This window comes from Diabrotica virgifera, chromosome 2 (assembly GCF_917563875.1).
Source record: "Diabrotica virgifera virgifera chromosome 2, PGI_DIABVI_V3a".
Lineage (NCBI taxonomy): Eukaryota > Metazoa > Arthropoda > Insecta > Coleoptera > Chrysomelidae > Diabrotica > Diabrotica virgifera.
In genome coordinates, this window is record NC_065444.1 from 197,477,475 (window position 1) to 197,494,104 (window position 16,630).

Consider the following 16,630-nt stretch of genomic DNA (forward strand, 5'->3'; position numbering starts at 1 on the left):
AGCTCAACACGGGTCCGAAATAATTTTATTCCATAACTGTGTTCCACCCTGTATAAGTTAACTTTAATTAAATCAGCATTATGGCACGTTTACACGTATCCACTAACTGGCGGCAGTCTAACTGGCATGAACAATAGGTCACCTTTTTATTCGAGACAGCGCTGGCAGACAGCCTTGGACTGGTGCAAAAAAGTGTTTACATCATGCCACTATCATGAAAGCGCTGTCGTGTCAATGTGACTGGCGCCAGTTACTGGATACGTGTAAACGTGCCATTAAATAGCCTCTATAATGTATCATCAACCTGTGAAAAATAATAATCTCTTCATTGTACACTGCTTTAAAAAATTAACGCGCCACCTTAAAAATGGGTCTTTTTTGACGTTTCGAATTTCCTAATCATGTTGTCCGATTTAAGTAATTTTTTAATATGTTATAGCCATATTCTTTAACAATATCGCTGTAATAATTTTGTTGCTAGACAGATAAATGGCCATTATAAACCGGATGTACCAATCAAACTGTGCTTTTGTCAAAGTTGGCAACACCCTGTGGAATATTCTAGGATCTATAAAATACTCATATTAAAATTTAACTATAGCTTCAGGTTTTATTAGCATTCTATTTTTGATTCCTTCGCTTATGTTGGATAATAAAAAGCTAGGTATTTTAACAACTAGCCACGTTTTTCGTCAATACAATTATACAATACATTCGTGGTAATTCTGCATTAAAAATAATGACAGTTTGCTTGACAAACGTATGTCCGCAAAAGTTTCGTTTTCGAGATACGGGGTGTTAAAATTCTTGTTACAAACTGACGATTTACTTTTTGCTCTAAAACTGTTTCATACAAATGAAATTTGGTGGAATTTAAGAGTCATATTACTCATATGCGCGCCAATGGTGAATATAATATTCTTTTTTATATATCATAAAATGCGAAATAACCAGTGGCGTGCTGGAACTTTTCAAGCGGCCCGGTGATTTTGTAGAAAAGCGGTCTCCCATCCTCATTTTACCTTCTATTATCAGGATGTTTTATTAGTTATTTAAAAAAAAAACAAAAAAAAACAAAAATATAAATTATTTTTGATACAAACATAAAACTTCGAATTCAATGATTTTTTTTAATTTGCCATATTTTTTCATTTAAGAATAATAATCTTACAAATAATAAATGACATGTATGACAATATGGTATGCAGTAACGCAGAAACCATAATTTCCTGAATAAATATAATATGAATTTGATGTAATTAAGATAAAAGTAAAATAAAATTTTGAGAATTTTTCAATTATGTATTAAGCTAAATTTTAGTAAATTAATTATACAAGAGAGTACAAATGCAAGTAGAGTGCAAATACTTTAATTTAAAAATATTTTTCTACAAACGTGTTAAAAATGCAATTTTTAGCACTCCATACGGGCGTTAAAAATGCTACTTTAAGGCACTAGTGATTTAAAAAAATTTTAAGGCACTGCAGTTAAAAAAGAGAAATGTCAGATTTTGAAACGTCAAAATATTTATATTTCATTTATTAACATTAATATTAATAGTAAAACTTGCGCAATTTGAAAAAGGTGGTTTAAAAGGTTTTTTAAAATTTAATTTAAACTGTATTATTTGCATTTTTAACACGTTTGTAGAAATAAAACTATAAAAATTTGTTAGAATATACAACAATAAAAGTAAGATGTTATTCTCTAGTTGTTATGATTTACGTATTGACAGTATAGGCGGTTTTGATATACTGTCAAGGATAATATAAAAATGGAATGTCAGTCAAGTTCAAGTAAAAGTTTTTGTAGATATTGCCCTGTAATGAATAAATTATAATTGTTGATATATAAGACGTTTGTAGAAAAAATATTTTTCCATTTTTAAGGCACTCATGTGAATTGCAGAATTCGCTTCGCTCATTCTGCAAACTTTCACATGCGCAGTGGCGGATCTAGCAGGATCCAGCATCGTCAAGAGAGGGGGCCGATTGGCTAAATTTCTATAAAATATAAATGAATAATTGAATGTTTTTATAATCTTTATATATAACTTGGTTTGAGAGGGGGGCCGATTACCCCCATCGCCCTCCCCTAGATCCGCCACTGCACATGCGTGCCTTAAACGTGTACTTTTAACACTTATATCATAAATAACTATTAAAATGTTAATACAACGCAATAATCTAAATATTCTTTTGCGATTATCTTATAAAATAATTACTTAACTCTTGATCAATAATTTCCGCATTAAAGTAGATTGTCGAGCAAATAAGTCGATTATTCCATCATTTTTAAGCTCAGACAAAGCTTCTTTTTCTATAGCCATTAGCATAAAAGTGATCTTGTGTTAAAGTAAGTACTTCTTAACCGATTTTTTATGCATTTCAATGTTGAAAAGCTTTTTTTGCAAGATACTGGTGTCACTGAAAGAGTTAATAAATGCTTTATATTATACTATTTAAATTTTGATAAGCACACAGCACAGCACACTGATATAAGTTGTACTTATACAAAACAGCGTAACAGCAAGCTATACAATCTTTACACTTTTTAGTACCACACGGAGGTGAAGTTTTCACGATATCAACATTGTCATTTGTTACTTCATGTTCGTTATTACTTAGATTAATAATATCATATTATCATCCTTCATATTTTCTGTAGACTGAACATATTCATCATTAACTCGATCTTCTATAATCTCAGTATGTATTTTGCAAAATCCTATTTTTAATACAATACATTTTATCAGAAGAATCCACGAGTTCTTCTCTAATTGCAGTCGCAGATATGGTAGGATAAAAATTTCTTAATTTTTCAGTATACCATTTTTTATTGCATCAAAATTTCTAGGATGTAGAGTGCTTAGATCATCATAAAACGGTTTGATTAGTCTTGATCAAATCGTTTTTCGATACTTCCAATAATTCGGTCAAAAGTGAGCAAGACGTTTTTCCATTTTTTATTCTGCAGAGTACATACATGTTTAAAGGAAATTGGAAATTCATAAATATACTTGTATGTATGAAAATAAATAATATTATCTGTAGCTATCTATTTATGCATATAGACTATAGAGTCTTAACTGTAGACTTAAGCTGTATTTCACAATTAAAAAAAATTAAATTTTTTTTAAATGTATTAATATTATTAGCAAAATTAACATCCGATTAGAAATTAAAAAAAATATTTTTTTATTACATCTAAAAAAATTTGTGAAATAGCTATTTGTATAACAAGGGAGGAAAGTGCTACTTTTCCTCCCGAGAATGAAGTTTACTGCCCGACGCGTAGCGGAGGGCAGTAATCATTCAAGGGAGGAAAAGGTACTTTACTCCCATGTTATACATATGGTTTTTCCACCTTCCTCAAATAACAAGTCATTTTTTTCATTTTTACTTAATTTATTTATGTAACTAACCAACAAAATTTATTAGAACTAAAACAAACAAGTAGGTACAATATAACTGTCAACTGTCAAATATAAGTCAATTATTAATGTAAACATTGTTAAATCAGAATAACAATTTACTGTTTTTTACCATTCTGCAAAATACAGAGTGTTTTTAAATAAACGTTAAAATGTATAGATACTTACGTAATAAAAAATAGATATCGTACAGGGCGTCAATAAGTTATATTTCATGAATGAAACACCATGACCTCACTTTTACTTTTCCTCCCTAGGGAGGAAAAATATTTTCCTCCCTAGGGAGGAAAAGTACAACTTTGCTCCCTACAATCAGGTCCGGAAAAGTATACTTTCGGTAGAGGTAGGTGGAAAATATTTTTACCGGCCTCAAGAGGCCGCGGCCTCTCGGTGTTGCACCGATTCATTTATATGGCCAGCACGCCACTGGCAATAACTACCCCTTTCCCGCCAAATTACATTTGGACTTCTCAACCAGTTTTAGAGCACTAAATAAATCATTCAACACTCCGTATCTCGGAGAAGAAGCATTTGCGGACATACGTTTGTAAAGCAAACTGTTATTATTTTTAATGCAGAATTACCCCTTAAAGTTTGTCGTACTTATTTAAAAACACTCTGTATTGATGGAAAACATCGCTAGTTGTTAAAGTAATACCTACTTAACTTTTTATTATCCACAGACAAGTTAAGAAAATTCAAGACATAAAAAATTACCTATTTTTAAGGTGGTGCGTTAATTTTTTTGGGGAGTGTAGTTATTCTTCATTTTAAACCATATATAGGATTAAATATGCTAAAAACTGTAAATACTTAAACCAAAAATACGTTTAACTAAATATATCAGTAAAATCATATCAGTGAACCAGTAAATAAAATAAAATAAGTGGTAACAATGAGTACTGACAATAATCACAGGACTATAGTGAGAGTTAGTTCTAAAAAAGACAAAAGTGGAGATGATGAACCCAGCAGCACCTCCGTAGAAAAAGTACAAAAGAAGAAAAGTATAGTCACTAGTGTAGACACAGAGGACCAGGTAGATCCATATACGATAAAAAGAAGAGAATCACTACAGAATAATATATATGATATTTATGGAAAGGTAAGCTTTTTTTAATATTTATGGATGTCTAGAAAATATTTTATTTGTTAAAAATTGACAGTAACCTCTCAGAATTTTAGGGGTTAATAAATGTTATACCAAATATTGAAACATTTCAGATTATACAGGATGGCCAGAAACTTTCCTGACAAACGAAGACCGGAGATTCCTCAAATAATTTTTTTTAAGACAATTTAACAAAATCCATCTAGTCCGAAAATGCTTCCTAAGGAAGCTAGAGCTCTTAGTGCGGCAGATTCGTGCAAATATTATAAGAATTGTGCATTTAATAATAGAAGCATATAATTTGGACCACATATACTACACATATAAAGGTTCAAAATTAGATAGGAGGCCATCTCAGATTTTGCCCTTAAAAAAATGACGGGGATTCAAAATGGCGACTATACATATATGACTAATAGCACGATAACTTTTGAACGAGACTTCAGATTTCAACCAAATTTGGTATGTTATGTTAATTATCAGTACAGTTATGTTAAATCAATACAGTTATGTTAATTATCATTTATTAAGGTGAAACAGTAGCGATCAACAGGTAGCGAAAACGCGTTCCAAGATTGCGGCTGTAATTTTAAATATTTTTTCAAGATATTTGGTACACGTATTCGTAATATAATAAAGAATGGCGGTACAGAGCCCAATTTGGAAAATATATTAATATGTGGAAATTACTCTGTAATTAAATACAATATTAAAAAAAACGAGCCTGTACCGCCATTAAGAAGAACAAAAAAATACACTTTCTTCAAATAAACTTTTTTATCCGATGCCTAGATTTTGTGTCATTTTGGAACTACTAATGAAATAAAAAATTTTAGTAGTTCCAAATTTTTATTATATTACGAATACGTGTGCGAAATATCTCGAAAACATATTCAAAATTACAGCCGTAATCTTGGAACGCGTTTTTGCTACCTGTTGATCGCTACTGTTTCCTCTTAAGTGCAAAACGTATCTTCACATGTACCTATATGCGGTAGATTCGTGCAAATATTATAAGAATTATTGTGAATTTAATGGAAGAAGCATATAATTTGGACCACACATACTAAACATATAGAGGTTCAAATTTAGATACGAGGCCATCTCAGTTTTGTTCCCTTTACAAAAATGGTGGGCATTCAAAATGGCGACTATACATATGTGACTAATAGCACGATAACTTTTGAACGAGATGTCAGATTTCAACCAAATTTGGTATATAGGTTATTTTTTTGATGAATAATATCGAGGTCTTGAACCGGAAGAATCGGTTTACCAGAATTTGTGTTTTTACTGTTTTTTTTTATAAAAAAATATGTTGTTTATTTTATATATTTATTTATATATTTTATTATATTTATTATATTTATTTATATATTTATATATTTTATTTATTTTATATACTCTTTCACCCTGTATATATTAATTTTTCAAAAAGTTGATACCGGCGTTAAAAAGAGCGAAAAAATATTTTTTAGGAAATATTTTGAACTCTTTAGTTTTATTAATTGCCATTTAATACATGCATAACATATCTTCACATGTAGGTACCTATGTGCGGCAGATTCGTGCAAATAATAATATAAGAATCATTGTGCATTTAATGGTAGAAGCATATAATTTGTACCACACATACTACACATACAAAGATTGAAATTTAGTTATGAGGCCATCTCAGATTTTGTCTTTTACAAAAATGGCGGGCCTTCAAAATGAATCTGCCGCCCATAGGTACATGTGAACATACGTTATGCATTTATTAAATGGTAATTAACACAACTGAAATGTTCAAAATATTTCCTAAAAAATATATTTACTCTCGTTTCAATGGCGTTATTATCTTTTTGAAAATTTTATATATACAGGGTGAAAGAATTGAAAAAAAAACTATATATTATTACATAAAAGCAGTAAAAACACAAATTTTGGTTAACCGATTCTTCCGGTTCAAGATCTCGATATTACTCATCAAAAAAAGAACCTATATACCAAATTTGGTTGAAATCTGACGTTTCGTTCAAAAGTTATCGTGCTATTAGTCACATATGTAGAGTCGCCATTTTGAATGCCTGCCATTTTTGTAAAAGGAACAAAAACTGAAATGGCCTCGTATCTAAATTTGAACCTTTATATGTGTAGTATATGTGGTCCAAATTATATGCTTCTCCAAAATTAAAAGCAGAAATAAAATATCAAAAGGTTTCCTGGCCACTAAAGTTCTAAGGCAAGGATGCTGTATATCGCCAGTATTATTCAATATATATATTGACTGAAGCCCTTAGACAATGGAAGAAGAAGTGCAATGGAATGGTACTACCGATAGGAGATGCGATACTCTACACGCTACACTATGCAGATGACCAAATTGTAATTGCACAGGACAAGGAAGATCTGGAATATATGGCAAGGAAACTAATAGAGGAATATAGAAAATGGGGCCTGGAGGTGAATACCAAAAAAACACAATATCTATGCGTAGGACAGGAAGAAACGGAGAACCTGAACCTGGAACAGGAGACAATTACAAGCTGAAATGAATACATACATCTGGGAATAAAACTAACTAGTACAGGACGATACGAAGAAAATATTAAGGAAAGGATAGTAAAGGGAAAACAGGTGATAGTAGCCCTGAATTCGGTACTGTGGCAAAAAAATATAAGAACAGAAAATAAAAAAGGAATTTACAACACAATATTAAAACCAGTGTTAACTTATGGAGCTGAAGTCTGGCAATTAACCAACAAGTACAAAGATAAATTACTAGCCACTGAGCTGAGATGGATTTTTGGAGAAGGTCAGCAAGAAGATCTAGACTAGAACACATAAGAAACGACGACATTAGACAACAAATGAATGGAAATAGAAAGAACAATCATAGATGACATAGAAAGACAACAGCTAGTTTGGTACGGACACGTAAGACGAACGGACGAAAGGAGAATCCCCAAAAAAGTGTTAGAATGGACCCCCACAGAAAAACGAAAACGAGGAAGACCAGCACTACATGGATAAAGGGCATCTCCAAGGCGATCTGAAAGAAATCTAAGAGAGGAAGACTGCCACAATAGAAAGGAGTGGCGATTGGGAACGGAAAGGCGTAGAACGCTATAAAACCGATATAATATATATATATATATATATATATATATATATATATATATATATATATATATATATATATATATATATATAAAAAACAAAAGATGTAGATCTTTGAAACACACTCAGTGATCAAAAGATCCACAGGTACTGGTTTAACGACCACTCGTACGAAATCAAACAAATGAAATAGAGAATGTGGAAAAATCCCCTTACGAACAATTCACACATCCACCATTTCGGGCTGGGAAAATTTTTTTTGAATAGAATCAAAGATCCAAACACCAGTTCTTAGAAATGTGTTTCGCCCTCTTCAACCTCTCTGGGCTCATCGGTAAAGATAAGAAGTTGAATATCTTTAGACACATTCCAATCAAAAAACAACATTCGAGTCCATTTTTTATGAGCTTTACCGATGAGCCCAGAGAGGTTGAAGAGGGCGAAACACATTTCTAAGAACTGGTGTTTGGATCTTTGATTCTATTCAAAAAATTTTTCCCAGCCCGAAATGGTGGATGTGTGAATTGTTCGTAAGGGGATTTTTCCACATTCTCTATTTCATTTATTTTATATATATATATATATATATATATATATATATATATATATATATATATATATATATATATATATATATATATATACCGGGTGGTGAATTGGAACACGGGCCATAGGAAACTCAATGTAAAATTCTAAACTTTTGAATTAATGCTTCCCTAATTATTTTACATCAAAAGTCATAAGAAACTATTTGTAGAGAATTGAAATCTGTATTGAAAACAACTGTTAATATTGTTCTACGAATAATAATTATTCAAAATTTTGTAAAAATATAATACAATTTCCAGAGAAATACGCCAAAGTTACGCAACACACAGTGCAATAATGTGTATAAAATTGCATTCGGTGACAATGAATTTATTATATTAACAATTTGAACTGTCAATTTCTTTATTTATTTTATCATTTATTGTTTAAAACACAATAAAGTTGATCAGATACCCTCAGTTAAGGAGAAAGTATTAATAATAAAGATATTTTCTTCAGTCAATAGTGTTCTCACTGTCAGTTAAATAGTAACGTGTGGCCTAATATGCCCACACATACCTACTGCTGTAAATACATTATATTTTTCAAAATTTTGGAATGTGTTTAAATCGTAGAACAATTGTAACTTCGGTTTTTAATGCAGATTTCAGTCCTCTACAAATAACTTCTCATGACATTTGATGTAACTTAATTAGGGAAGCAGGAATTCAACAGTTTAAAATTTTACATTGAGTTTCCTATGGCCCGTTTTCCGATTCACCACCCTGTATATATATATATATATATATATATATATATATATATATATATATATATATATATATATATATATATATATTATATGCTTCTACCATTAAATGCACAATAATTCTTATAATATTTACACGACTCTGACGCATATAGGTACATGCGAAGATACGTTTTGCATTTATTAAATGGTAATTAACAACTAAAAAGCTAAAAATATTTCCTAAAACATATTTTTACGCTCTTATTAATGGTGGTATTAACTATTTGAAAAATTAATACATACAGGGTGAAAGAATTGAAAAAAAAAACAGCATATTTTTACATAAAAACCAGGAAAAACACAACTTTTGGTAAACCGATTCTTCGGGTTCAAGACCTCGATCTTATACATCAAAAAAAGAACCTATATACCAAATTTGGTTAAAATCTGAAGTCTCGTCAAAAGTTATCGTGCTATTAGTCACAATGCAGAGTCATCCATCAATTGCGAGTTTCTAGTACCAGTCATAGGCGTCCGTTTTGGGTAGGGCAACGGATATTTTATGACACAGCTTTTTTGTGTTTAAGTTTTAAGCATTTTTGACACTTGATTATTAAATTACAATAGAGCGTCGATAGTCCGAACCCTGGTAATCCAAACGTTCGCTAATCCGAATGCAAAAAAAATTATAAAATTAAAAACTATGATCGATGACCGAATTTTTGGATTTAATATGACAATATGGGCAAAATAATATGACCGCGGATATAATCCGAACTACCCCTGTACCAATTAGTTCGGATTATCGACGCTCTACTGTATAAGGTATTATAGTACCAAAAGTTGCTCTTGCTTTAATTCGGTAAAAGACACCGTTTTTTAAATTATTTACAAATTCAAGAAACAAAAAAAACATCGATTTTCCTATAAAACGGTACATTCTATTGATTTAAAGTCAGACACGGGCCGGTATTTCAACAGCTACTTAAGCTTTTGCTTAGCTAATCCTGTCAAAAGTCAAGGAGAAGCTTAAGCTGGGCGCCGTATTCCCATCATTTCCTTAACTTAACCTGTCCTCAACTGTCAAGTTAATTGGTTTGGTACCTCTGAATACGTCAAAATTACAGATCTAATTGTTCTGAGGTAAAAACCACTACTGTTGACATTTAATTTTATATTGTCATCAGTGTCAGTCTTACTTTTACTTCAGTTAATTTTGTGTAAATGGGAAATATGTTGTTAGTATATTGTGTACATATATTTTCTCTGGTTATATTTTTTATTGGTGTTTTGCATAAGCAATAGATCCATCTTTGTAATTTTGTTTATTGGATTTATATTCCTTAAAATGTCAAATTGTAATGTAAGTTTACTTTTGTAAAATAAATATACCAAACATTGTAGAAATGAATAATTTTCATGTGCCTACACCGTCCAAAAGGAGTAAGAATTTTATTTTAATAACCGTTAATAATCCAATAATAACGTTATTACGCAAAAGTTGGATTTTAAAATAACTCTAGAATTATTAATCTATAGAAATAACCTCAAAAACAGAAAACAAATTTTAAGCAAATGCTTAAACCAACTCCCACGCGGGCTCAAAATTATTTGCATTAAGCCTATGCTTAAGCCTCAAATTGAAATGGAAATAAAGCCATCTAGGCTTAAGCTCAAGCTTAAAGCAAGCTTTGGCTTAAGTGCGGTTGAAAATATTGGCCCTAACTTTTAGTACTAGAATACCTCACAATTTAATAATCTAGTGTCAAAAATGCTTAAAAGTTAGACACAAAAGTTATGCGATAAACTAGCCGTTGCCCTACCTAAAACGGACGCCTATGACCGGTATCTCTGGAAGATAAATAGACGTACCAATTTTCGTTTTTGCAAATAGATATTCGGGAGATATTAACCTTGGGATGACCAAGCGGGGGAAATTGTGACCCCAGCGTAGGTTTTTCTTTAATAAATTAAAAAGTATTTTCAATTTTTAACTCATTATTTTTTTATTTGACTTTAATATCATTCTAGATATCCTCGTATTTTGAAATAAAACAAATTCCCTTTATATTACGAATAAAAAATATATTCTGAAGTTAATGTCTAGTAAAATACCGTCTATTATGTGTAGTTCCAAGTAGTTTTACGCTAATGACGTCGACTTGGCAAAGTAACAAGACACTTACTCAACATACACACTACACATGACCCTAATACTCATGTTGTGACTGGCTGAATGACATAAAGTCCATGCCTAAAAAAAACTTCAGTTTTTTGTTAATTGTCATTTTTGACCTGGGGTCATTCCCCCCCCCCCCTTAGTCATCCGTGTAACAAAAAAAGGTTGGTCATCGGAAGGTTAAAAAAGACCTAATTACAAGGCACCATTTTCAAAGAGCTCTTTCTAGCTCCCCTAGGAAGCATTTTCAGACTAGTTGAATTGGGTTAAATTGTCTTAAAATAATCTGAGGAATCTCCGGTCTTCGTTTGTCAGGGAGTTTCTGTACACCCTGTATAGGTTACTGGCCAAAACCGATTTCAGGACAAACTAGTTTGGCCTAGGCCTGTTTGTCCTGAACGTGACAAGATAAACTGGTATAGCCTAGTCCAAACTAATTCGCCCTGAACCCGAAGGAATAAACTAATTTAACCTGGGCCAAACTAGTTTATCCTGATATTAATACGGACACTGCATGATAAATTAGTACGACCTTATATAAAGATTACAGTATACCTGCAAAGCCGAAATAAATAGATAAACTGTATAAAATATTCTAATGCGATAATGATTCGTCGTTAAAACTAATGAAAAATTGGTAATACAAACAACCTTATTATAAGAAATAATAAGTGTTTTTATAAAACCAATAAATCTACCTCAATCATAAAAATTATTTTTCTAAGGACAGCTTTGGTGACACTTAGAATTTCAGAGTATCGTTGCCTTCTTGCAGTTGCATCTGTTTGTGGAACAGTTTTTGTTGTAGCTGCGTTTGACAAAACCTTGTACTGGTCCAACTGAATCTCTCATAGTTGTAACCTTTAACGATATTTCAGAGCCTTGATTTACGTCTGCTATATCTAAAAAAAATTTATAGCAAATGTCGATTTCTGATCTGGAAAAAAATTATAAAAGTCTCTTAGAGATGATATTAATACCCCAAAAAGTTAGATAAATTATTAAGCAAGAGAGATAAAACCAACAATATTTTGAAAACCCATAATAATTTAGAAAATATATTTCTCTCCACCATTGGTATTTTGATTGACAACTTCATCTTAGTTCAGTGGTTTTTAATATCGAATCGGCCAAAAATGGTTTAACGGACAATAGGTATTATAATTTTCATTTTTATTGTGGAGCGTGTTATGGAAATTTTAGTTGACAGTTTTCAATTTTCAAAACTGGAGACCTGTTTATCTGCTTAGAAATTTACGCAAACTGAAAATTGTCAAATAAAATTTCCATGGCACGCTGAATAATAATAATCAAAATTATAATCAAAACTTTTATTACATAATACAATATAGTGGAGTCAATGAAGGTGGATAATGAAAATTGGTGAGTGGTTAGAGGATATCTCAAGGAGCAAAGGTGACATGGTGTGAACTTGCGCTTTTACCCTGGGGGTGGATGCCACCCCTTCTAGGGGCTGAAAATTATTTTATTAAAAATAACCCCATAACTCGATAGAGGGACAAATTTCAAGCAAAATTTGTTAAATAAAGTTATTAAAATAAATTGAAACTTTTTGAGTTATTAAAGATCAAAAATTTTAATTTTTCTTGAGAAAAATGCAGGTTTTTAACCAATTTTTCATCAATAACTCAAAAAGTGTTTACAAAAAAGTTATTATTATCAAAATTGAAGCTAATAAAAAATAAAATAAATCTTACCTTTTAGCGTTAACTAAAAGTGAGTTATAGGTAATTGAATGTATAGTTTTTTCGGCGAGTAAAAAACTCTACATAAGTATTCAAGCTGAAATAACGGGAAATTGATGCATTTTATAACATAAACTTATTAAAGATTTGTCAAAGTACTTAGAATATCTATCAAATGAGCCCCCGAACATGTTGATAGCGTTAAAATTTATGCACCAAAATTTTTTCAAATTTTATCTTTTAAAAATTTTTCCAAGAAATGTTATTGTTTTTTTTAATAACTCCGTTCGTGTTTCCGATATCAGGTTTATTGAAAAACTGTTTGAAAGTTAATTTTAAGTACTATTTAAGCACGTTAAACCTAATCTTCTAAACTCCTTACTTTTTTAAAAAATTAAAGGTTAAATGACCCCGGTTGCATGATTCCCACAGCAAAATTTAAGATTTAAACGTTTCTATCTCGGTTATTTTTGACCGTATAGAAATATTAAAACAGGTAAAATATTTGGCACAGAAAAAACTAAAATTTGGTTAAATATAATTTTTTACGTATATTGAGTATTTTTGAGAATTACAATAATTTTAAAAATTATGATTTTTTTAAATTATACCTTTTTTTCAAAAATATGCATTCTAAACCGGTCAAAATTATCGAAAACATTACTGATGCTAATATAAAGAAGTTCTTGTAAGGATTACTATAAATTTTAATTTTTGTGGAAATGGCGTATGTTTAATTTTTCACTTTTTCCTAAAAAATTCGAAATGGTTCTTTTATTTTCATTATAACTTGCTTAATTTTGACGGTATTACCTTGCTCTGAAGCTCATTTGATAGGTATTCCGAAGTACTTTGACAAATGTTTAGCAGGAATATTTTATACATTGCATCGTTTTCCCGTTATTTAAGCTTGAATACTAGCATCAAATCTATTGAGTACTCGTCGAAAAAAATACACATTCAATTGCCAATAACTCATTTTGAACTAACATTGGTTTAGTTATTTATGTGAGGAATGTATTCAATTTTTTATTATCTTCAATTTCAGTAATAATAACTTTTTTGTAAAAGCTTATAGTTTTTGATTTATACGTGAAAAACCGATTTAAAACAAGCATTTTTTTACCAAAAAATAAAATCTTTGGTCTTTAATAATCCAAATCTGAAATAAAAATTGGGGGCTCCCATTTAAGATCTTAAATTAAATCCCCCATCTCACCTCCGTGGGGGCTCGTGACATCCAACGGAGAGGGGTGAAGGGTAAATTAAAAATTTTAAATACGAACCCTGCGATATTTCGCCAGATGAACATCAGATCGTAAAACTGCAAAATACACCTATTCATATTTTTCAAAAATCTACCGAATGGCACCAAACACGGCCCCCCACGGAGGTGGGGTGGGGGGTTACTTTAAAATCTTAAATAGGAGCCCCCAATTTTTATTGCAGATTTGGATCCTTGACGTGAAAATAAACAACTTTTATTCGCAACATTTTTTCCAATTATGGATAGATATAGCCTATATTTCCTATAATCAGAAAAAACGATTGGTGTAAATGGAAAATTAAATTAAAAAATAGAGAGTCCCACACTTTATGGAAAACTTAACTTTTTTTGGTTTTAGCACCCACTCTTCACAATCCAATAGGTCCCCATAACGCTCGAGTAACTGCAAATTTAGCATACTTTTCTCCCCTGCTATGAGGATTTATTGATAAAAAGCATGGCTAGTTGTTAAAGCACATAACTTTTTTATTTTCCAACATAAGCAAATGAATCAAAAAAGAAAATGTTAAGAAAGCCTAAGTCTACAATCGAGTTTTAATTTTAATATTTTATATCATCATCATCATCAACCCGTACGCGTCCACTGCTGAACATAGGTCTACCTCAGCTCTTTCCATCTTTCTCTGTTTTGTGCGGCTTGCATCCAGTTGCCGACAATACGTTTCAGATCGTCAGCCCATCTGGTTGGTGGTCGTCCTCTGCTCCGTAGTGCTTCTTCTCGTGGCCTCCGCTCGACAATACGTTTTGTCCATCGGTTGTCTGACAATCTGGCGACGTGTCCTGCCCAATTCCACTTGAGCGACGCGATTCTTTCGACGGCGTCCGCTGTTTTTGTTCTACGACGTATTTCTTCGTTTGGGATTCGGTCCCTCAGGGAGACACCCAACATCTGGCGCTCCATAGCCCTTTGAGTTATGCGAATCTTGTTCACCACCTTTTTTGTGAGTGTTAATGTTTCCGCTCCATAAGTGAGTACAGGCAATACACACTGGTCAAAGATTTTCCTTTTCAGGCATATGGGTAAGTCCGATTTAAATACATAGCTCAGTTTACCAAACGCTGCCCAGGCTAATCCTATGCGACGTGGGAGCTCGCACGTCTGGTTATCTCTTCCCAATCGAATTTCATGTCTCAAGTACTTATAAGATGCAGTCTGCTCAATATTCATTCCATCAAGAACAATATTACGATTTAGCACCAGATTAGTCATTATTTGCGTCTTGTTGATGTTAATCTTTAGTCCGACCTCTAAGGAAGCGTGATATAACTTGTTCAACATTATTATTGCATCATCCATACGATCGGCTATAAGGACGATGTCATCTGCGAATCTCAAATGACTGAGCTTCTCTCCATTTATGTTGATACCATATTCGTTCAGATCTGCCTTCTTAAAACTGTGTTCTAAAAGGGTTGTGAACAGCTTTGGTGAGATGGTATCTCCTTGCCGTACTCCTCGCTGTATACAGAATTTATTTGTTTGTTGATCAGATAGTCTTACGCTAGCCGTTGCGTTGTGGTAGATATATTTTATCATGTTAGTATAGCGATAATCTATTCGGCATTCTGTCAATGCTTTTAACATTTTCTGCTGGTTTATGGTATCGAACGCTTTCAGGCGCTTTATCAGGCACTGATATTCGTGGACTACGAGAAAGCGTTCGATATTTTATATACGCTAGAATATTCCACAGGGTGTTCCGAACTTAAAGAAAAAAACACAGTATGTTTGTAACACCCGGTATAAAATGACATTTACCTGTCTAGCAACAATATTATTACACCGATATTCCTAACTAATAAGCCTATAACATACTAAAAGAATCACTCAAATCAGATAACAGGACTAGGAGATTCGAGACATCAAACATGTCCCATTTTTAAAGAGATCGGCTAATTTTGCCGGTGTGTGTAGTTTTTGAGTTTCTGATAAAAAATCGGTTAAAACCATGCATTTTTCTCAAGAAAAATTAAAAATTTTGATCTTCAACAACTCAAAAAGTTTTGATTTATTTTAATAACTTTATATAACAAATTTTTCTTAGAATTTGTCCCTCTATCGAATTATGGGGTTATTTTCAATAAAATAATTTTCACCCCCGAGTAGGAGTGGCATCCACCCCCAGGGTAAAAGCGCAAGTTGGCACCATTTCACCTTTGTTCCTTGAGATATCCTCTAACAAGTCACCAATTTTCATGCAAATATATGGAGGTTCAACGAAATCGGAGGTAATAGCTCATATCCACCTTCAGTGACTGCACCATTTATCTTATTTTTGATTTATTTTGATTTCCATTCGAAAATCCAGCTAAAGTATCACAATAATGTAGTTTTCGAACGACATTAACAAAATAAATTTTGCTCACGAGGAACTTTTTACAATAATTACGATATGTTCTAAACCTCCAACTTCAAAGTGTATCCATCTATTCAGAATTTTTTTATTTTCAGATCAATTCAGTATTTTGATCTAAAAGCTTTTTCGAATTTGGTGAAAAGATCACTTAAGCACGATGAGAAAGCTTCTTGA

General features: G+C 31.8%; 1 protein-coding gene across 4 annotated transcripts in view; it reads left to right on the forward strand.

Annotated features, from left to right (window-relative positions):
- The window catches only part of LOC114330512 (ras-related protein Rab-37-like), a 489,416-nt gene that overhangs the window by 353,515 nt on the left and 119,271 nt on the right, over positions 1-16,630 (forward strand). Inside the window, exon 2 of one of the 4 annotated variants that reach the window (XM_050643009.1) lies at positions 4,220-4,539. The exons of the other annotated variants lie outside the window; for them this stretch is intronic. Within the exon in view, the coding sequence (XP_050498966.1) occupies positions 4,330-4,539 (210 nt within the window). The 5' untranslated portion in view covers positions 4,220-4,329. The remainder of the gene's footprint in view (positions 1-4,219; positions 4,540-16,630) is intronic. 4 annotated transcript variants of the gene reach the window in all.